The 24282-nt window shown below is 37.7% G+C and overlaps 1 protein-coding gene across 2 annotated transcripts in view; it reads left to right on the top strand.

Annotated features, from left to right (window-relative positions):
* Positions 1-24282, top strand: part of LOC127456160 (tetraspanin-4-like) — a 173088-nt gene that overhangs the window by 41435 nt on the left and 107371 nt on the right. The window contains exon 2 of one of the 2 annotated variants that reach the window (XM_051724506.1): positions 7555-7634. In XM_051724506.1, coding sequence (XP_051580466.1) covers positions 7572-7634 — 63 coding nt within the window. In that variant the 5' untranslated portion in view covers positions 7555-7571. Of the gene's footprint in view, positions 1-6229; positions 7635-24282 lie in introns of those variants that run through there. The other variant, XM_051724505.1, reaches the window with a different exon arrangement.

The following is a 24282-nucleotide window of genomic DNA, read 5'->3' on the forward strand; positions in this document are numbered from 1 at the left end:
CGCATTTAGAGGTCACAGCCTCACCGTTGATGACACCCTTCAACAGCAGCTTCAGGCTGAAGGGATGGAATTAGATAGTAACACTGATCTAAACAACCAGTAAAGCCCTACAAATATTTAACTTTCAAACACTTAAAAAAATGTTTAAACGACTTAAAATTTTTAAACGTATAAAACATAAAGATTTAATGTTTTATTAAAGTCTGGTCTGTTACAGTTTGATATAGAGTAAATATTTGCACTTTAACATCAACTAAAATATGTTATTTTTGTTGATTAAAATAATATGCCATTTTAGTCATGATGAAATTATGAAATAATGACTAAATTTAAAGGACATTTTCGTCAAATGATAAAAATTATGAGTCCAGAACACTTGGATGGGAGTGTCTATTGTCTAAATGTATACGTTGCATAAGGTCATGTTATCTTGGTGTTTGCATTACAAAACTATATTTATGATATAAGAATTAATTAAGGTAAGGATCATGCATGATGCTGCTACTACAGTGGCCATTTTGAGCAGTGTGTGGTCAGCTTGAAGCCATTTAAATACAGGACAATAAATCCTCATTGCGGACAAAATATGGGACGTCCCAGCATATACGTAAAGTTGTCAACCCCACCTGGCAGCATGTACTAATCAGACGCAATGCTATAAGATTCCAGAGACAAGCAGTTTGTCCACACTGAATGCAAAACTGCTTTCAAACACATTTGATGTTTAATGTACAGTTATGAGGAGCAGTTTTTTTGGACAAATGAGAGTTCACCGTTGGCAGGACTATCCTGTGTCACACCATAGAAATACAAAACCAAACAATCAGCAACGTGTCCTGTCATTCGTCGCAGCTGGTTAAACTCTGATTAGAGATACCCTTTTTTGTATTGCGTCTGGTTAGGACACGGTGTGAGGTGTTTCTCATACAGAGTTTTCAGTGTTATTTATTGGAAGAAATACAATAAAGACATGCTAAACATGGTTAAATTTACTAGTCCCAAAAATATTTTTTTCATCATAACATAAAATACGTTTTGTATTTGTGTGTATTATGTGTGTTTATTATGTAAGAGAATATTGGTTCAGGTAAAAAAAACAAAAAACAAAAAAAATATATATACATATATATATATATATTATGAAAAACAAATGACTCATTGTTTGCATGTACTTGGTTTCTTGTGAGTTTGTAAATTGAATAAAATGGATGCACAGACTGCTAACACTAACAACTGAATTGGTTAGACTAGATCAGAGTGAAACTGCAGAGGTGTGGAATATATAATACAGGCCAGAAGGGGATTAAATGATCTGAGAGAGAGAGAGAGAGAGCAGCAGTGCTCCTGATACTTAAGGCAGTGTTGCTGAGATGTAGAGTGACTGTATTAATGAGGTTGGTGCACATTAATGATAGTTGGGAATAAAGGAGTCAGGCAGCAGTTGAGTCTTCTGTATATTTAAAGGAGCCCTATAAATACTCCTCCCTTTAAAAACCTGCTGCAATACTCACAGAGACATTCAGAGTCAAAGCGCATGTTAAACAGCCTTCATTATGATTCATTATATGTACATCACAGTATCACAGCAAAGCCACACACTCACACTGTTAGACTTTAATTGTGGTGCACACACATTTGGCTGATACACTGAATGAGATTTTTCATCAGAGCAGCTTATGAATACAAACTAGTGGTCGACCAATATGGGGTTTTTAATGGCCGATATCCAGAGTGAAGGGTGGCCGACAGAGGTGGGTAGAGTAGCCAAAAACTGTTCTCAAGTAAAAGTACAATTACTTAAAAAAAAAAATTACTCAAGTAGAAGTAAAAGAACTAACATAAATAACTACTTGAGTAAGAGTAAGAAAGTATCCAATTAAAAGAGTACTCAAGTAGTGAGTAAATTGTTACTTTCATAAATGACATAATAGACGTTAACTCCCCTATATTCCATTACATAATACACATTTAACATGTATCATTCACCATCATGTTGTTCCAAACCCATATGACTTTCTTCCATGCAACACGAAGTAGATATTAGACAGAATGTTTGCCTGAGACACTATTTACTTTCAGTGAATGTTTTTTTTTCTCCATATTTTGAAAGTGAATGGTGACCGAGACTGTCAGTCCCTAATATTCTGTCTAACATATTTTGTGTTCCACATAATACAAAGGGTCACACTGGTTTGGAACAACATGAGGGTAGGGAAATGATGACAGAATATTAAATTATGGCTGAGCTATCACTTTAAAGGGATAGTTCACCCAAAAATTAAAATTATCTCATTTACTCACCCTCATGCCATCCCGGATGTGTATGACTTCCTTTCTTCTGCAGAACACAAATTAAGATTTTTAGAAGAATATTTTAGCTCTGTAGGCCAAAATTTTGATGCTCCAAAAAGCACATAAAGGCAGCATAAAAGTAATCCATAAGACTCCAGTAGATAATCCATATCTTCAGAAGTGATATGATAGGTGTGGGTGAGAAACAGATCACTATTTGTCATTTTTTGCTAGTCATTTGGTGTGAATTACAAAAAACACAATGTGAAAGTGATCTGTTTCTCTGTTTCTCATCCACACCTATCACACCTATCACATCGCTTCTAAAGATACTGATTTATACTGAGTCTTATGGATTACTTTTATGCTGACTTATGTGATTTTGTTTAGCTTTAAAATGTTGCCACCCATTCACTTGCGTTGTATGAACCTACAGAGCTGAGAAATTCTTCTAAAAATTTTAATTTGAGTTCAGCAGATGAAAGTCATACACATCTGGGGTGGCATGAGGGTGAGTAAATAATGAGAATTTTAATTTTTGGGTGAACTATCCCTTTAAGGGCTCTTGTCAGATCTGGATGAATTTGTCAATAAGAAGAGAGGTTTGGAAACATTTCTAGTAATTATTACGGTGAATACGTGAAAATGTCCCACAAGGACATTATATATAATGCTGAAATATAAACCAAAGCAAAATAAATATTAATCATGTAATAATAAATTAATAATTATTAATAATATAAATATTAATGCCTACTTTCACTATTTCATAGTGTGGATTCTTATTTCAGTGTAGTTACAGTTTTCAGTGTCGAAAGGATTTAGATCATTAGTTCTGTACAGCAGTACCACTGCTCTCTAAATACAGAGTATGCAGCCTAGTGCATAAGGCACCAACCCCAGTCATGGAACACTCGCTGTGTCTGAAACTACCCCTATCCACTATATAGTGCACTATTTTGAGTGTCCGCCATTTTGTAGGAGTGTAGGACTGAATTATGAGTGAGCCACTTGTTCCCTACTTTTGTTCACTCATTCTTACCCACAGTGCACACTAATTTCGAGAGTACCTTTGGTTAATTGCCCATAATCCACTGCGGGGAAGACGTACGAGCTAGGAGTTTACTGCTTCCCTCACTCCTGCAATGTTTTACTTCATGCTGAACATATTAAATTACCTTTTGACAAATCATTACTTGATTAAAATAACATAATAACATAGAGAGGCAAAACATACAGATACATTTTAAAATGTACTCTTTATTTGATAAAATGTGTTTACTCTTTATATTAACACACAGTATATATTAAAAATGACAAACAGAATTAAGATTTATTGTATTAATATATTATTTAATAAGAATAACAAGTAAGGCCCAAGTATTTTAAAAGTGCATATGTGACATTGTTTCAGCGACAGCCCCAGAGATCCGACACTAGATGTATATGTCAGCGTCCGAATTCACTCACTCATTTTGTTCACTTACTGCTGATATAGTGCATTCACTGCCATTCACTATATAGGAAACAGTGAATGAGTGAATGATTTCAGACACAGCCACTCTATTCGCCATACGATCGCCTCACGCCCGCACATCTGTCACTCACGTGCCCTGCGCACCTCGCTGTGGACGTGCAGAAATGCTGTCTGTTCACGCTCCAGTTGTCAATCACGCGAACAGCAGAGCAAAAGGCATTTACACTTAACTTGGATGTTTATGTGGATTTATACTGTTAATCTGCCTGAAGTAGCTGCAATAGTTTCCATTAAATGCGTAAATAATGCTCATGACATGTGGGACGCGGGTCAAAGCGCACTGATATATTGCTGCACTTATTTAAAAATGTACACTTAAAACTGATGTCATAAGAGCCCAGTTACATTATCACCCTACAAATGACCGTCACATTACACAGAAAAGCCTGTGTTAGCATTAGGGCCAAAACTTACCTCAGCGTGCTGCCTTAAGTTGAAGCTGTGATTTTAATCTTGAAATATCAGCTTGTCTTGGTGTTAAATTAAGGCACTGCATGGCGAAACTATTATTTATTTCACTGTGCGGAGCAAAGAAAGTGTTTCACTTTGAAGAGTTTGATGCTGCAGCATTGATGACTTGAGTGACAGTCTGTGTCAGCAGCGCACGCAGCTGTGTGAACATCCACTCTCCTAAAAGTCCCATTCAATAATTTCTCAATAAATGACACATTAATTAAAATTAAACCCAGTAATGTAACGACAGGTACGCCACCCATTGTAAGGAAGTAAAAATAAAATAAATTCATTAGAAATTTACTTGAGTGAGAGTAAAAAGTACCCACTTTTAAACCTACTCTGAAAGTAAATGTAACAGAGTAAATGTAGTGTGTTACTACCCACCTCTGGTGGCCGATAGGCCATTACAATGCTGATATATCACACAGTTTAATGTAGTAAATAACAAACATAAAATTGCTAAAACAAATAATAATAAACTCTTATTTAGCACTATATTTACTCAGTTTCACACAAAAATAAAAAATAATATTGTATTTTAAATGGTAGATAGCAGTTTCTTCAGATTTCTGTTTAGTCATCAAATTTTAGTAATTTATTTGCACATGAAGAAATTGTTAATATATTAGGAAGGAAATAACAGTACACACAAATTGTCAATTGTTGCCAAAGGTTTTTCAGGAGGTTCACCAAAACCGGTGAAGAGCTGCAAACTTCTGGCAAATATTTGCTGTAAATCAAAAGCTCATTTGAATTTGAAAATAACCAGTGGCAAATTTACAGCAAGTTTGCAGCTAGTTTAGATTTTTTGTAAGGGAAACCAAGGAATGTGGCATGACCCAGTCTCATGACAATAGGTCAAATTAAACAAAAGTTATCAGCATTTTTAATAATCTCATTATATTTTGACTGCTAGTTAGGGCTGGCCCCAAACTTCTCAGATACCTTCAGGGCATGGTGCTGATGACACATACCAAGTTTCATAATGATAAACCAATCCGTTCGTAAAATATATCATTTGACATAAAAATTCAAAATGTCAGACATCCAATATGGCCGAACATTGGGTATCATCAGAGTATCATTCAACTTTGTATGCCCCATGGAATCTAAAGAGGCAAGTGTTTTGTGCCAAACTATTCAGGAATTATAAGCAAAAATGCCACTATTCCTTACCAGTAGGCAAGGGCGCATTAATACACAGGCTTTCACAGGCTGAAGTCCAGGGTCCCCCAACTCACAGGGGGGCCCCATTTGAGGCCCCTCCCCCGTCGACTTTTGTGGGAGGAGCGCATCTTAATGCGTTCAGCGGGAGACACTGATATAAACATGGAGACAGTGTGCAACAGCAAAAGCTGTCCGTGTAGTGCATGTTCATAGAACAACAGTCCACAGATTTGCCTTCCTGCCACCAATCAATATTTACATTTAGAAATCCATAATATGGCATATTTCCCAACAGGATATTCAACAAAAATGTATTAATAAATTAAATAAGGTCACTACAGATTTCATGTTGTCTTTATTCATATAATTATAAAATGTTATCGGTACATCACATTATCAAAACAAGGCCACACACTGACATCTACTAAGTGTGATGAATGTCAGTGAGCTCAGCGCATTAACAGGCATGCTGCTCAAACACTGCAGGAGATTTTCACCAGAGCACCTCATGCATATAAACAGATAAAAACACAGCAAGAAAGAGAGTGAGTTGTGCCACAAAAGAGATATTGTGCTGTAATAACTTGTGTGTGTGTGTGTTTGTGTGTGTGTGTGTGAATGGAGGATAGGACCTGAAAGATAAAGACAAACAATGTGTTAAAGGAAGATTGCGAGCGGGGGAAGACTATTGGATGAGCTGTGAGGAGGCGTGGCCACAGTCTGAATGATTTGTTCGACAGATGCCAGAGAGAGCAGAGGGAGTGGAGGAAGCAAGAGACTGCTTGTGTGTGTGTTTGTGGGGGTGTGAGAGCGCAGGAACAATCGCAGCAGAGACACAGAGACAGACAGGCGGTGTGGATACGCTCTGCGCTCGGTTGCGGTTAGGTTTCTTACATGCTGTGAGGACTGTGAGTCAGACGGCTGCTTTACCTTCAGATGAAGACAAACACTGCAGAACAGCACTGACAGACAGTAGCTATTAAATCCACTACTGGACCTCTGAATCTCCAAGCAAACCTTCTTGGAAACACAGATAGAGACATGGATACAGAGGCACAAGTAGAAACATAAAGAGAGGGAAGTAGACTGTAAATAAGGAAAAGGAGGTTTGCCAAAGGAACGGAGTGCAGGACACAGAAGAGGTGGACTAGAGGATGCATTAATGTATTCTTTACACGCAATGACGAGAAGCATCTCAAAACCTGGACTGGCATTGCATTAAATGCCTTTTCTTTACTCTTATCTGTATTCATTAGTCCATTCATGATCTCTAGGGAAACGTTGGCTTCGGAGGCCAAGGAAATATTGGAATATTTTCAAGCTTAAACAGCATGCAGGACCTCTTCTTGTCTCTCTGTAACCTGCCTGCAACCATTCAGGTGTGCGAGAGTTGTTTCTTTTTTAGGAGGTCAAGCCAAAAGGAGGTGACCTGCTGTGGTGCGGCATCTTTCCTGATGTTTCCTCATTAACCGGCATTAGAGCAGCAGTGGTATTGATTAAAGGTCTAGCCAGATTTAATAGCAGAAGATTACTGAAACAAAAGTCCAGTGTCTAATGGAAGATATTGAAGTAGTGCTTAACTGGTAGGACAGTGGGCTGTTGCTTGAGAGATTGAGGTTATTCCTCCAATGTCTACACTTCCTACCATTTGGCTTGTGAAGCGAAGACATTCACATCGTCTCAGTTCCTATTGTGAAAAAATGCAAACTTATTTTCATCACAAAAACACGTAATGTCGATATTTTAAGGACTGTTTGTGCTTGCTGTTGTATCACATTTCTTTGCCCTTGTCTGAAGTCTTGTCAAAGTGGGAATCATTTGGCCACTTGGGGTCCAGGTGCCAGCCCCAGCTCCGGCCCCTAACCCAAAAATGCGGCGTTCGAGTACGGATGAAACCCCGTACCGGCGCAGTCCCTCGCTGGACAGCAAGCCGGGCTCACCTCCACTGCATTACAGTGGCGAGTACGAGTACCACAGCTCGCCGTTCATCTTCGGCATCCGTACCACGCCGGGCTCAAAGAAAGATAACACCAGCTACACCACCGCACAGGGCAGGAAGTATGTGGTGTTTTACTTGGATCTGTCCTTTATCTTCCTCCTAGAGCTGCGGCACTGCAGGATGGCCGAGGGCTGCCTGAGGGCCCTGCGATACGGGATGGTCTTCTTCAACCTGCTCTTCTGGGTGAGTGTCAAGCCTATATACTATATATCTGGGTGTGTACGACTGTTCAAATCACTCTTCTGAGAGAAGGTTAAAGGAATAGTAAAAAAAAAAATTCTGCCATCATTTTACTAAGCTATTGTGTCTGTGGAACACAAAAGGAGAATTTTTAAGGATCTTCAAGTTGCTCTTTTCCATATAATAACAGTTTATAGTGACCATGGCTGTCGAGCTCCAAAAAACAAAACAAAATAAAACTACCAGTGCCAGTCCTGCCCCATTTGGCACCCTAGGTGAAACCCTACAGTGCCCCCGCACCCTGGACTTACTATAAATACAAATTTGTATGAGTAAAGATACATTAGTACTGTAAAGTGTAAATAAACCAAACCAAGTACAAAGACGTTCAAAAACAATAAAAAGCAAAAGGGCACGTCTTCTAAAGATTTATGAACATTATACTGTATATATGTTACACAGCAAGGGGCATTTGTATCGCCCCGCTTGATTAGAGAAATTGAAATGTTAATGGTTTTAACAACAAATACCATTACAGGTGTAGTGTGTTTTGTAGGTATGCACGATACCATTTTTTCTTTCTCGATCTGATTCCGATACCTGAACTCTCAGTATCGGCCGATCCCCATCCCTTTCCGATTCAAGTGTTGGTTGTTTTTTTCATAATTAGATTAGAATATCTTTACTTTACTGGGTGGAACTGATTGGGGGTACTCTTTTATATGTAATAAACAAAAACATCTAACTAAAGATTATTTCATTATAAAATAGAGAAAAAAAAAAGAAAAAATGGTGAATTGCTCTGGTGAATTGCTCCTCCGGTTTCGATCTCAATGCATGTTATAAGCGAACCTAACTTTCAAGCATCTATATCCCAGAAGTCATAGCGGCACTACCATGGAAGTACTTCTCTCATCTGAAAGAAATAGAGAGACAAGAAGAGGTCCTGCACGCTGCTTAAGCTTGAAAATATTCCAATATTTCCTTGGCCTCTGAAGCCAGTGTTTCCCCAGAGAGCATGAATGGACCAATGAATGGATAAGAATAAAGAAAAGGCATTTAATGCATTGCCAATCCAGGTTTCGATCTCAATGCATGTTATAAACAAACCTAACTTTCAAGTATCTATATCTGAGATGGTTTGTGTGGTGTGATCACATATTGCACGCCGATCTGAGAGCTGAAAACAGCAGCGCATCATCAGCCCGTGCATGCTGTGTGTGTGTGTGTGTGTGTGTGTGTGTGTGTGTGTGTGTGTGGAGACACAATAGAGCACTGCTTATTTACTGAAATGCGCTGTGCATGCAGACTATATATTTATTTATTTAACGCAGCCTTTTGAGATTCAAAAAGCTATCGTATGTCTTCAATAAACTTTAAATAAAATGCATGAGTCATGTGGACTACTTTATTGGTGCTTTTGCAGTTCTTTTATGCCATTTTTGGAGCTTGATGGTAACGACCATAATCAACACACAGTATCTGACCCAGGTATCAGATCGGTGCATCGCTAGTGTTTTGGGCCATATTCCATAGGATTTAATTATTTGTATTAATTTCCACAACAGATACTGTATGTATTGGCCCCTAGTGGTATCCATCAGAAATAAGGTTTCCAAAAAAAAAAATGTCTGTGTGTGTGTGTATGTGTTTTCAGCAGGATCATTACTGAGGCACATTCACCCCATCACTGATATATACCATGGTATTTACATTGTACTCAAAGGAACATGTCCAAAAATAAAACCGTAATGTTCAGGCCGTTTTGCTTGCAAAGTTTTGAAGAACCGATTTCAAAGAGTAATTCATTCATGAATCTGGCATCACTAGTTCGGATTCTTCATAGCCTTACCTGCATGCTGAAATTGGCTTGGTACATTGCCTATGTTGCCTAATTTGTTTGCCCGGCTCAAATTTAGAAAAGAATTAGGGTGAGGTAACAATAACAGAAATTTCATTTTTAGTGAACTGTTCCTTTAAGGGTCAATTCTATGGTGTTTTAACCTTTACACTGCTTTATCAAATGGGTTTTAATGAGCTCTTTTTGTCATGGTGCTTTTCTTAGCTGTTTTTGTTGGCACAGGTCAGCACTGTCTTTGCCATTTTGATAAGACTAACAGCATTAATGTAATACAGGTAAAGATACAGTCTGTGCATTAACCATCTGATGCATATTGCACATAAAACTGGAAAACACTTTTTTCGATCTAGCAAGCGTTGATCTGATTGGCTGGCTTGATGGTCCCCCCAACCGCAACCCCCCCCCCCCCCCCCCCATCTTACTTAGCTTAGGAGGTTGGGAAAAATAAGAAAATTATATTTCATTTTCACACACACAATGGGTGTTTCTCAATGCTAAGAACACAGAGAACGGACTTGCGTTCTAATGAAGTCTATCTGGAAGAACAAATTCGGAAGGACAGGAGGATGTAAAACACATCTACTTCAAGCTTTGAGATGTGCTGTGATCTTCCTGTTGTGCAGTTGCTCATCCCAGCACATTTGTAGCCAGTGAGTGAACTACTGTCATTATCACACACCAGTGACAGCATTATTATTATCACACTAGTGAGGTTTTGCAGGACTAGTGACATATTAAAAAACTCAGTCTGTTAACACTAGTTTCCTCCATGTGTTTATTACTTTATTAAAATGATGCCCAACAACACAGCAAATGTTGACGGAGTATGATAAATTTCACGAGCTGTCAGCAGGAAATTCTTGAGGGAAAACACAACGATAAATGTCCTTCGTCTTCCACGGTAGTGCCACTATGACTTCTTGGATTTCAAATGGTTCTTGCCCACAAGTCACCATCCGATGCATCCTTGATATTTGGTCTGATCAAGAACACAAGCAGGTAATTTTATGCATTCTCGGTACTTGCGTTCTTGAGTACAGGAATTGAGCTTCGGCAGTGAATGATGACGTTGAATGGGTTTTTTTTTTTTTTTTTTTTTTTTTTTTTTTTTATACATATATATGTTCTATTTTTACAAAGTTAAAGTTTGGCCATTTGGAGCATAATGACCCACCCCTCCCTCTCATCATCGGCGTCCTTCAGCCAGGCCCACGACGTGAGTTGGGCAGGAGAAGAGAAGAGGTGCATAATTAATAAGCCTCATTTGGGCAGCGAATGATGAGGCACACCTGAATTGGATGGAGCCTCGTCAGCGCTGCAATAAAAACGCAGAGAGCGCATTTTCTCAGGGAGCCGGCTTCTATCTCCTTGTGTGCACACACTGGCGTCCTTGCAGATCCAGGATCAGAGTGTGAAGTATACTAGCCGAATTACCTGCGTGCCAGGGGCTCCAGGGGTGCGGGTCCGGCACACTTCTAATTCAGCTGGTACCCACCCCACATTAGGTGAATAGGATGTGACGCCGGGGGATTGGAGCACACTTTGCGGCTGATGGGCACAGATGCATGGCCACCCTTCCCCTCACACGTACCATGCCTCTAGGGAAGATAGGCCACTAGGAAGCCGCCGGACCCCACCCACGTCCTGGATCCTCCTGTGGACACTCCACATCCTTGCATGATGCCCCCTTTCACCGCGAGGACGCCAGATTCCCATTTAATTTAGACACTTATTCCCTCATGGACACTTTATTCCCCATTTTGAACATTTTATGTGTACTATTATTTCCAATAAACGCCTCTCTGAGGCTTGATGCCACACCCACTGTGTCTGTCTCTTGCTCACACCGCCTCAACATAAAAAAAAAAAAAATATATCGTTTGATCACAAAGTATTTGCCTTTCTTAGCAAATATTGATATACGTGATTATTGGGATTCATTTTATTAACTAATTGGCAAATCATTCATTAATCAATTCACAGCCATAGTATTTATGTGTCTGAAAACAGAAAGTTGCACAGGTTCAGAATGAGTCTTTTTCTCAGTTAAATTGTAATAAATGCTCTTTTTGAACTGGGGAGGATGTTTTGAGATCCTTAAACTAAAGTGAATTATGCACACACACACACACACACACGTGTATAACAGAGACTATATTCATAAACATTACTCTTATTTTTAGTATAACAAACACGCAATTCTGCTAGCACACTGAGCTGCTGCAGTGAATACTAACTGGTTTTAACTGTGGTTGTTTTGTCCAAACTCAGCTAAGGCATGCCTTGTTTACTTCTTAAATACACTGTGTGCAGTTGCTGAAACTGTTCCATTTCCACCCGAGAATGAGTACTGTTTCCCTGCGGTGTGTAATTATACCCTGGTGTTGAACACTATGACTCTATACACCCTTTTAGTTCAAGTACTTATGACATAAAGTACAATTAGCATCTAAACGAAAAAGTAAACAGCACAAATGTCATTTCATTACACAAATGTTAACAGTGTATAAATACACCATTGATTCAATGACACACATATAACAGGGGGTCTAACAGCAGAGATGATACAGTATACTATGCGTCATATGAGATTTTATTTATATTTCGATGGAGCCGTGTGACCTTGAAGTTGAAACTCTAGAGCTTGGACAGAGAAAGCAGACATGATTACAATATTAATAAAATCTGGAAGTCAAGACTCAGGGTTTTTGGTCAGGGGTTCACAAACCTCTGAGGACCCATGAATAAACTGTATAGAGGTGCATGGACTAATATTTATAACATATAGAAACGTCTTTTAAAATATTTTAGATATTTCAAAATATATTTCTAAATAGGGTTAATTTGCTCAATATCTTTATTAGTGATAGCTTTAGAGATTTATTGGGGACGTGGTGAATTCAGGACATGGCAAAGGATGTAAAGATAGGCTAGTTTAGAAACTAGGTCAACACCAGTTTAGCATAATGAAATAATGTTTGTTAATGAAACATATTATACTACATTATCAAGAAAATGAAGCATGTTAGGGCATGTTAATTATTTTCTTCATCAGATTTTTTTGTCTTGTTTTCCAGTAAAAATATCTAAACACAGTATTTATTTAAAATAATATCTTTAAAAGATGGTAAATTTACTTTAGCAAAATTGCATAATATATTAAGACTTGTTTTCAGTGAGTATATCGTGAAATTAGTTTGTTTCATTCACCACTAGCAAATTATTACTATTATTTTTATTATTATTTAAAATCTAATTTAACTACATTTATTGAGGTTTCTGCTTAAAACAAGAAGAAAAAAGTACCATGGGGTAAGTGCTCAAATAAATGCAAAACATACATTAGAAGTCTTGTTTTAAGGCTGTTTAGATATTTTCATATTTTGCAGTATGTTTGATGTTACAAAAGAGTTGACCATCAGATTAAAAGACTTGTATAATGAGGCTGAAGGAACAAAAACAGGGCAGAAGAGACTAATAATAGCAATAATGCCCTATGTATGGCCAAAAAATACCGCATCTCACATTTCTCTTAGTCCTCAGCGAGGCCGCGCTGTATTGCCATGGCAACTATTTTTCATTCAAGTATTTGCTAGCAGCACTAGTGTACGGCTCATTTGAGTGTTGTGGGTAAGTATAAGGAGACTAAAACATGTAGAATTTGTGCTGTGGCAGTTTAACAACATAGTGTTGATTTTCATTCTGTTATAAATGTATAATGAGTAAGTTCTTATTGTCCATGTACTCCCTCAGAGGTGTTTTCAATGCAGTAATGTAACTCACTGCTTAAGCCCAAAGTATACTTTGGTTTTGCATGAACACTAATTGTATGTGTACATGGCGAAAAGACAAAGTTAATCATCAAAAGAGTGCACGAGCACTGTATGCATGCAGCCCAACAGCACATACTCTGTGCGCATAGTCTGCGCATGTGCCAAGAATTATTTGCACTAATTAGTGGGTCCACAAGGTGCCAACACTCACCGTTTGGCCCTTGCTTTCACAAAGAAGTGCAAAAGATTATTGAACAATGGCAGATAAAGGTGGAAACAACAACAATGGATGTACACGTCAAATGGACGTGTGTGAGGACGACAGGAGATACCGGCATTTGTATAACTTGAGTCTGAAGGACTATAAAGACATCTTTATGGGTCTAAACTACTGAAGAGAAATATTCCAGTATCGCATAGCAGGCACAACTTTAAAAGGCTAGAGCGTTCGACAGTATGTATAAACTAAGCATTCACATCAAAACTAAATTATACTTTGACCATTAAGCACCATAGTTTGATGAATCGTTGGAGAAATTAACTTACTAGACACCATTGTTTCCAGAAACCGTAGTAACTATGTTGCTCATTCATAGTGCAAACCAAGTTCAATTATATAGAGCTGTCCTTAATGATGTTACGCAGGAGGTGGAGTAATAACTTCTTTGGAGATTGAATGGATGTCAAACTCTAACAGCACATTTGTGTGTGTATGTGTATGAAAGTGTGTATGCTGCGTTCTCTTTACCCCCATATACACTAGGGGTGTAACGATCCAATAATCAACGATCCAATGTTATTGATACAATGCGTAAATATCTATATTGAATTTTTTAAGATGCACCTTTATTTTAATTCTCTCATGTCAGCCACGTCCGTACGCATTCCGTTAATGAAGTTACATGCAAATGAATTACATTAATTTCATTTTATGAACGCTAAATATGCTTTTCATGTGGGACAAGGATGTGCGCGGGGTCTTTGAAGCGAAATCGTGCTCTGCTATCCGTGCGCGCACATCAACCGGGCTTCCTGCGAAATGCAAGCTCCAGACCAGTGACAGGATCAGTGCCAGCACGTTAACCGGGTGCTCCTTAAAATGCCAGCTCTCATGACAAACGCAGAGCGGCTCACATACGCGATTAATTCGGGCTTCCATCGATATCATTGCGCATACGACCCATTTGAAATTGACATGAGAATTTGCAATTTAAAAGTACCATGGTGAAGTTCAACCATGTGAAACATCTTGACAACACCGATTTTCTGAACAGCACTAACAAGGGAAAGAGAAATCACCTGCTCAGCACTAGCATCAGTTATAAGACTTTACACATCTACACATCAACACCCTTACATTTATCAGTTAACTGTAACAGAATTTTTCATTACAACTGTGGAATTTGTAGCCAAGAAAACTGCTGATAACATGGATAGTTGAAAACAAGTCATGGGTATGTAACAGTGGCAAATTCTCTGCTGGCCTAACATGCCAAATAAATAAATATTTTTCATTCTTTCATTCTCAGTCATATTTTTGCCTATGTATTTTAAATAGCTTTCCACTCGTAATTAATCTACAAACAGAGAAAAACAAAAAGTTTATCCAGTCAGAATTTATTCCTTGATGCTTACAAGCAAAGTGTGACAACTGTTTCACAAATCGCATGCCCGAAGCAGTCTGAGCTCCACCCCATCAGGCCTTCAGAATTTCTTCAGAATCCCTCAACAGTGCAAATGAATGAGCAACTAAAGACAGATTGTCAAATTTATCAGCCAATCAGATTGATTTATTAGTTCTTGGTGGGTGTGATCTTTAGGATATGTCCTGGTTGAGGCCTTCTAGCTGGCCTTGAGTGACACAATCATGCTTTAAGTGATGTACGTAATTCAAGAGCGAAAAGCGTAAGATCAAGCTGTCTGACGAGTCGACTGTCATCACTGCTGGTATTGCCATTGAGAAAGATATCCTTATGGATTTAAAAACACGAGATGTTCTGCATGACCGTGTGATTGCTTAATTTATTAAACAGGAAAGAAGGACTGATTTTCACTTCAAGTAAACTGGTAAGTGCTTTTTGTATTGTTATAGCAACATCAGGAGTTTTCTAAGTGTAAATTAGGCTGCCGGATCATTCAGTGTCGGATCAAGTTTTGAAAAGTAGTGCTGCGTTCCATTCAACACAGAAAGTCGGATTTTACAACTTCCTAGAAGGAAAAGTGCAATGGAATGCATCTTGAAGTCAGAATTACAACTTGTAGGCTCGTGCAGAAATATCAACTCTGAGATGCAGGTGCATGATGTCACAAAAGCATGTCGATATTCAGGGAGATATACAAAGTAAGTGATAAACATTCACTTTATCAAGTAATATCGATAAATGAGTTTGTTTCCAAATTACAAGATATTAAAGCTTGTTTAACAAATGCCTGCAGAAACAGGTGTTTGATAATCATACACCTGAAGTACAAATGCTAGCGCTGCAGCATTGTTTATCAGTTGGGTTGCTAGGAGACATGCCTAATGAGAGTCAAACCCCTGCTAAGCTAACGGGAGCGTTGCAGTTCCGAATATCGGGGAATGGAATGCATTTATAGTCAGAGATATCAAGTAGGAATATCCCACATCCAACTGGAATGGAACGCAGCATAACCGTGAACCCTGATGAAACGAAATTTATTGCAAGCAAAATTGCAAATATTATTAGACAGATTTTTCGAGACCTCCTTGGTAGATTCATATGAAAAATTATGATTTTTTAATGTCTGTTTGGGAGACGTTCATTTCACAAAATAGTCATGCTGCAGTTCAAATTAGGCTTACTTGAGCATTAAGTGTCGTTTCAAGTTCTGGCTTTTGTGCGTGGACATGTTTTTAAAATGTCAATTGGTATTACTAGTTAGCTGCGACATAATGTATGATGCCCAAAGGCATAAGGTGTCTTATTCATTGTGAAACTGTGTTTTCTTAATGGTATGAATCACACTGATGGCCTATACTGTAAATGCATGGCCCGCAAATGGTATGTAAGTACTTTAAATTGGATCAAACTGAAAAATAAGCTGCAATCAAACAATTGATGATCAGCTGTGTGTGAAGTTATTTTTTATATTATTATCTGTATAATTTTTTTCAACATCTGAAGTACCTTATTTTTTGTGGATGTCCCAATGTGGATACTAAATTTGCACTTTTCAGAGAGCTCAATAAAATATTAAAATTATATTTTGGTTGCATTTGAGGGCCAAAAATTTTTTTATTGATTGTGTAAAATAGGCATATAATATCGGAAAATCGATCGTAGGGCCCTGAATCGAATCAAATCGAAATCGTATCGCGGCAGACTTTGAAGTACCGGCAGATATTGTATCGTATCGTGATGAAACGTCCGATTTACACGCCTAATATACATGCGGTTCGGTCAGTAAGCAACTTTCCCCACAGCAACATAAATTCGACTTAATTGCAATGCTGATGTAAATAACAACCATGGTGTCTGAGGATGACTTTGCTGTTTTTTGTTCTCTGTTTCTTTGCTTTATTTCCAGATGTCCCGCATTTGCTGTTGTATATATTTTATATACAGGTGCATCTCAATAAATTAGAATGTCGTGGAAAAGTTCATTTATTTCAGTAATTCAACTCAAATTGTGAAACTCGTGTATTAAATAAATTCAGTGCACACAGACTGAAGTAGTTTAAGTCTTTGGTTCTTTTAATTGTGATGATTTTGGCTCACATTTAACAAAAACCCACCAATTCACTATCTCAAAAAATTTGAATATGGTGACATGCCAATCAGCTAATCAACTCAAAACACCGGCAAAGGTTTCCTGAACCTTCAAAATGGTCTCTCAGTTTGGTTCACTAGGCACAATCATGGGGAAGACTGCTGATCTGACAGTTGTCCAGAGAACAATAATTGACACCCTTCACAAGGAGGGTAAGCCACAAACATTCATTGCCAAAGAAGCTGGCTGTTCACAGAGTGCTGTATACAAGCATGTTAACAGAAAGTTGAGTGGAGGAAAAAGCGTGGAAGAAAAAGATGCACAACCAACCAAGAGAACCGCAGCCTTATGATTGTCAAGCAAAATCGATTCAAGGAATGGACTGAGGCTGGGGTCAAGGCATCAAGAGCCACCACACACAGACGTGTCAAGGAATTTGGCTACAGTTGTCGTATTCCTCTTGTTAAGCCACTCCTGAACCACAGATAACATCAGAGGCATCTTACCTGGGCTAAGGAGAAGAAGAACTGGACTGTTGCCCAGTGGTCCAAAGTCCTCTTTTCAGATGAGAGCAAGTTTTGTATTTCATTTGGAAACCAAGGTCCTAGAGTCTGGAGGAAGGGTGGAGAAACTCATAGCCCAAGTTGCTTGAAGTCCAGTGTTAAGTTTCCACAGTCTGTGATGATTTGGGGTGCTATGTCATCTGCTGGTGTTGGTCCATTGTGTTTTTTGAAAACCAAAGTCACTGCACCCATTTACCAAGAAATTTTGGAGCACTTCATGCTTCCTTCTGCTGACCAGCTTTTTAAAGATGCTGATTTCATTTTCCAGCAGGATTTGGCACCTGCCCACACTGCCAAAAGCACCAAAAGTTGGTTAAATTACCATGGTGTTGGTGTGCTTGACTGGCCAGCAAACTCACCAGACCTGAACCCCATAGAGAATCTGTGGGGTATTGTCAAGAGGAAAATGAGAAACAAGAGACCAAAAAATGCAGATGATCTGAAGGCCACTGTCAAAGAAACCTGGGCTTCCATACCACCTCAGCAGTGCCACAAACTGATCACCTCCATGCCACGCCGAATTGAGGCAGTAATTAAAGCAAAAGGAGCCCCTACCAAGTATTGAGTACATATACAGGAAATGAACATACTTTCCAGAAGGCCAACAATTCACTAAAAATGTTTTTTTTATTGGTCTTATGATGTATTCTAATTTTTTGAGATAGTGAATTGGTGGGTTTTTGTTAAATGTGAGCCAAAATCGTCACAATTAAAAGAACCAAAGACTTAAACTACTTCAGTCTGTGTGCACTGAATTTATTTAATACACGAGTTTCACAATTTGAGTTGAATTACTGAAATAAATGAACTTTTCCACGACATTCTAATTTATTGAGATGCACCTGTATATTGCGCTGCAATAGTGGGGTTTCCCTTTTACGTCATACTACGGGATTTCCTTGGCGCATTTGAGTGTCTGTGCACATGAGCACTCTTCAAAAACCTATAAGCACACTGTGTATGCCTTTACATGGCCAACAGAAACCTAGTATGTAAAACCTCTTTCTCTTAATTAGGCGGCTTTAGGAAAACCACATTTTCACTTTTGCATCACATTTCAGAATGCTGCTGTCTGTAAAAACCCCTAGAATAAGCTGTTTTCTCAGGTGCATGTAAACGGGGTCAGAAGTCTTGACAGGATGAAAGATATATATGTAATAAAAGATATAGAAGCCTCAGTGAAGTCAAATGACCTTGACACCATAAACTAACAAAGAACTATGCTTCCAACCGTAGTTCCAACCACACAACATAGCAATGCTGTTTGCAAATGTTCATTTGAACTATGGTTTCGGGGAAACACCAAATCGTTAAACCATGTCGCTAAGGATGGAACTTGCAACCATAGTTGACTAAAGATGCTCTTGGTAAACGCACCCCTGGTCTGTAGACAGTTCCACGTGAATACTACAGTTTAAAAACAGTTTAAAAGTAAAATTCACCTATTTAACAAACCTGTCATTGTCTATAAAAAGATTAACAAAAGTAGTTTATACAACTTTCCAAGTTCTACTTCTGAAGTCATACAATAACTGTGTATGAGCAACACAGCTGCAGCTTAGAGCAGAGGTTCATTCAATGCTTCTTGGTTCAACAGACAAGACTCATGCTGTTTTCTAGCAGTCAAATATAAAAAAAAAATAATAATATTTTTTCAAGAATCATTCGACAGCAATGTTGACAGCACAAGGATATTTCAACAAAGGAACAGAAATCAATGGTCATTTGATCATGTGTCTGAAGGTTATGCCATACTCAAAGGTTCAACCAAAGACCCAGAAGACCTTCAAGTAATGCAAAACCTCAGAGGACAGTCTGTCCAAGCCAATGGTGTGCACTTTATCCCTATGACCTCAACAATACACAAACTCTAAACTCAGTATGCTGTCTGATCAGTAACTCTAGCAGACTAGTCAAAAGACAAATGTATCTGTATATTTGGCAAGCATGAAATAACTTTTATCAAGCTCAGTTAAATCTGGCATCTGAGAGTGGGCAGATCACTGCAAAGAGTTCCAAAACATAAAAATCTCCAGTGAGCCAGGTGGGATGTGTCTGAAGTCTGTAAGTCTTCTTCAACACTAAATTCCTCTGAAAAAAATGACACATTTAATCACAAGGTTTGAATGTTGCACCAGGGCAAATGGAACTGTTTATCAGAAGACAACTGTTTATGAAAAGAACTCAAAAGTATTTTGTAGTGTGCAAATACAGTATACTGTATGTGCTGCTGAAGCTAACCAACAGGATTTTGGATGCCATGTGATCAAAGATTTCTTTGCTTTGGAAAAGCTGCTTAGCAGAATGAAGAAGCTGAATGTCAACTGAGCAGAAATCCCTAGAAACATGGCAAGCCAACAGATTCAAAGCCGAGCACAGCAGATTTAAACCCTGCATTACAACAGTTTTTTTCCAAAGATTTTAAAGTGAAAAATCTCTGTGCCACCCAATGCTTTGTGTACATGCCATCTGTAAGTGCTCACCGCCGTTACTTTCCCCTGAAAAACACTTGTGTCCACTGCACCAAAACACAGCTGTGAAAGGGCTAAGCAAGACAAACAGATTCATAGTAGTTTCAATGATGAGGTGAATCAGGATCTTGGATTGAATTGGAGTGAAATGGCTGATTTTAATAGTTGACAAGCAATGTATGGAAGAGAGATGCCGGTAAATGATGCATTGACCCCTACAGGCTTCCTATTAGACAACTCACGAGTCATACAGGTGATGCTGAACTCATCAATGGTTTAATAGTGGAAGATTTCTGAAATTAATAAGCAGAATATACCATGGGTATCACTTCATTTGGGGGTGGTGGTGCTGGTTGCAATGTCACAAAATGTATTTAATATTAATTAGGTCATGCAAGGGGAGCCAAGATGGCGTCCTTCTAGTCAGACATGCTGTTTCTCTGTCTTCAGTAATTTGGGAATTTGCAGCTGGCACCTACAACTTAGCACTTTTTTATTTATTTATTTACCATGAAGATACCTCTTATTACTTAACTAAACTGAAGAAACAGACCTTTTATATGGGCAAGAGAAAAAGTAGTAACAGCACTCTCCTCCTCATAACGCTGAAGCAGACGAGATGGAACTTACTTGTGAGTCTGATATGGAGCCCCACTGCCTTGCTGATTTTCCCAGTCTGCCTGAAACCCCTGGAAAAGATTCTCCGGCTAAAAAAAGGAACAAAGTCGGTACGAAAAACAAGATTCCGAGAATGTTTCTGAAGTGCTTGAAGCTATTCAAGCGCTTAGCTTGAAACTTGATCAAACGCATTTAAAGATTTCATCGATTGAGAAGACTACGGAGCTTACTTCGGCCAAGGTAGACAGTTTAGCAACTTCTGTGCAACGGCTCATCATCGAAATTAACACCCACGATGAACAGCTATCCATGTTGGAGAAAGACATGCAAGCTCTAAAGGCTGAAAACGTAACTTTGAAGGCTAATATAGCCGAGGCACAACATTACAGTTGGCGATGGGCCCTCAAATTGCATGGCTTGAAAGAGGCTGATGGAGAAGATGTTAGACGGATAACTATTAGTGCTCTTGCTAAAGTTGCTCCAAATATCCAAGATCAGCTTGATCGGGTGGTGGACGTAGTTCATCGTCTTGGTCGTAAATCTACACCATCACATGCGAATCCTAAATGGGCCATTGTCATTCTCTTCTCAGTGCACTTTTACCGTGACGAGGTTGGGAGAGCAGCCAGAAACTCCCAAGTTTTTACTGGACAACACGTTACGCATCTCCGAATTACTGTCACAGGAAGACAAAGCGGCAAGAGAAAAATTATGGCCGAGGGTGAAGAAGGCAAGAGAGGAAGGTAAAAGGGCGGTATTCCGTGGTCCGTTTGTGTACACTGAGGGGAAAAGGATTGACACTAATGAAACGTGACTGAATGAAAAACTAAAAGAGACATCTTTAAACTATTATACATGCCTGACTGTTTTACGAAATGTTTACTGCCTGCTGCATCTCCTGTTTTTCATATTTAGTCAATTTCAGTTTCAAGACAATAGGTCTTGAAGCTTGGTGCTCTGTGATTTAAATTGTTATTGTTCTTTTTTCTTTTTTTTTTTTTTTTTTTTTTTGCTCTTGGTTGTTTATGTTCTAGTTTTTTTAAATGGACTTTAAGTTCAATTCTTTGAGCATAGCGTCTTTGAACGTAATGGGCATTCGAGAAAACATGAAACGAAAGGCTTAATTTCTTTACTTTAAATGTATTGATGCTGACAGTATTTTTTGTCAAGAGACACATTCTATGGACTTGGATGTAAAATTTTGGAAATCTCAGTGGGAAAACTCTGTTTATTTCAGTCACGGCACTTCACATTCAGCAGGAGTAATGGTTTTGATGCACAGATTTGAAGGAGACCTACTTAATTTTGTTGCGTGTGAAAATGGAAGATGGGTTGTCTTAACTGTTAAACTGGACAACACAACATTTATATTTTGTAATATTTATGGTCACAATTCCAGTGCGTTAAATAAGACCATATCTGCAAAAGTTTCTGATATTCTTCAAAGTAAATTTGATAAGTTCCAGGCTTCATATATTATATTTTCAGGTGATTTTAATGAATGCACAGATGATCTAAATTATAGATACCCCCCTCGTCCCCTCCAATGTGCTGTACAAACCAGCCTGGCATCTCTTTGTGCCAACTTATCACTTACTGATACTTGGCGTTTCTATAACCCTGGGCAGTTAGAGTACACATGGTCTAACAAAAAAAAAAAAAAAAAATTCAGTCTAGAATTGACTTGTTCCTAATTTCTACCTCAGCTTTACAACATGTTAAGGAAATGTTCACAAATATGCCCCTTTAACTGATCATAAGCTTATTTCTTTAACTCTTACGGGCTCAAAAGAGAACTCTAGTCTCAGAGGGTACTGGAAATGTAATAATAATCTTCTTAAAGATGATTATTTTAATACCTGTGTTAAAAAAATTGCCAATTATATTTTGGGACGTTTAAATGAAAGATTTAAAACTAAATGGGAATTTTTCAAATACAATGTCAGAAAGATTGCTGTTAAATGCAGTAAAGAATTTAAAAAAAATCAATAGACAGAAGGAAATAGAATTACTTGATCAATTATATATATTGGAATAAAAGCAAAGTCTTATTAAAGAGGAAGAGGTTGAATTAATTAAAATTCAAGATCAACTAGATCTGATCTACTTAGATTTTTGCTACTCCCACAATTTCTCTCCTCACACCTCCTTCATTTGGAATAATTCTAATATATCTGTTGCAAATAAATCTTTATTTTTAAGAAATTGGTTTAACAGAGACATTAATCATATTATGAAAATGTTTGACAATTATGGGAATCTTTTAACTTATGAACAATTCATGCTTAATCACAGTTTCCCCGTACATATTAAGGAATTTAATTTAGTCATTAAAGCTATTCCTCTAACCCTTATTCAGCTTGTCAAAAGTCATATTTACTATAACTCTCCAACAGTGACAAAAGCAAAATTAATATTAGACAGTGTTTAACTAACTGAGAAAAAATGCAATAGCAAATATATTTGTAATATTCTTCAAAAACAAAATAAAATGTATCTTAGAGGAAATCTTTTTTTTTTTGAGTTCTATAACTGATAATATTAGCTGGAAGAGTGCTTGGTTAATCCCCTTTAAATATTGTATTAATAATAAAGTAAAATTAGTACACTTCAAAATTTTGCATACCATCTGCCCTGTTAAATCTTTAATTTCATGATATACTGATATTGATGATTTATGTTCTTTTGTAAAAGTGAGAAAGCGTAGTTTTTTGATTGTAAAGTTGTCAACAGATTTTGGGTTGAACTGGCAGAATTTATCTTTAAGTTAGTGAAGGTTGACTACTGTTTTACATTAAAGGATGTTATTTTGTTCTATGAAAACGAAAGTAACAAAGGCTTAGAATTCATTGTTAACCTTTTTATTTTAATGGCAAAATTTTATATACATAAGCAAAAATGTATAAATTCTTCCCCTATGAACTACATATGTGTATGTGTGTGTATGTATGTGTAATGTGTATATATGTATGTATAAGTGTGTGTGTGTATATATATATATATATAATATTGTCTATTGTGTATTCTATATATACTTTATTTTCTTTTCAATATTTATTTATTTTTTATTCAGTTTTTAAATATTTTTTAAAACATCTTGTTGCTGTTTGTATTGTTGTGTACTGGAAGCTCCTGTCACCAAGACAAATTCCTTGCATGTGTAAGCATACTTGGCAATAAAGCTCATTCTGATTCTGATTCTATGGTTAAGGTGTTTTCTTTTGAATTTGACTGCTATGTGTCTTCACTAAGACTGTTAAAAATCTAAAAGTCCAAAGCCTGTTTTTCAATTCCCCTGTTACACTGTAATATCAATATATGTATAACATATTAATGTGCTGTGCTATGTTTGGTTCTATATGCCAAAAAAAAAAAAAAAAAAAAAAAAAAGAAAGAAAAAGTCATGCACAGCACTCATCATCACATTCAAAATAACACTTACCGTATTATAACACACACAAACAAAATGGAAACTCCAGCTCAAAAATTGGCAATGTTTCTTCTGCATTAGACACTTACCTGACGAAAACTATTTCAAAAAGTGATAGAGACAACATTGGCCAAGGCAAAAAGTGGCTGGGACATGTTCCACCCATAAATGACACCTATGGAAAATACATGAAATCAATAAGT

Source organism: Myxocyprinus asiaticus, chromosome 18, assembly GCF_019703515.2.
Source record: "Myxocyprinus asiaticus isolate MX2 ecotype Aquarium Trade chromosome 18, UBuf_Myxa_2, whole genome shotgun sequence".
Lineage (NCBI taxonomy): Eukaryota > Metazoa > Chordata > Actinopteri > Cypriniformes > Catostomidae > Myxocyprinus > Myxocyprinus asiaticus.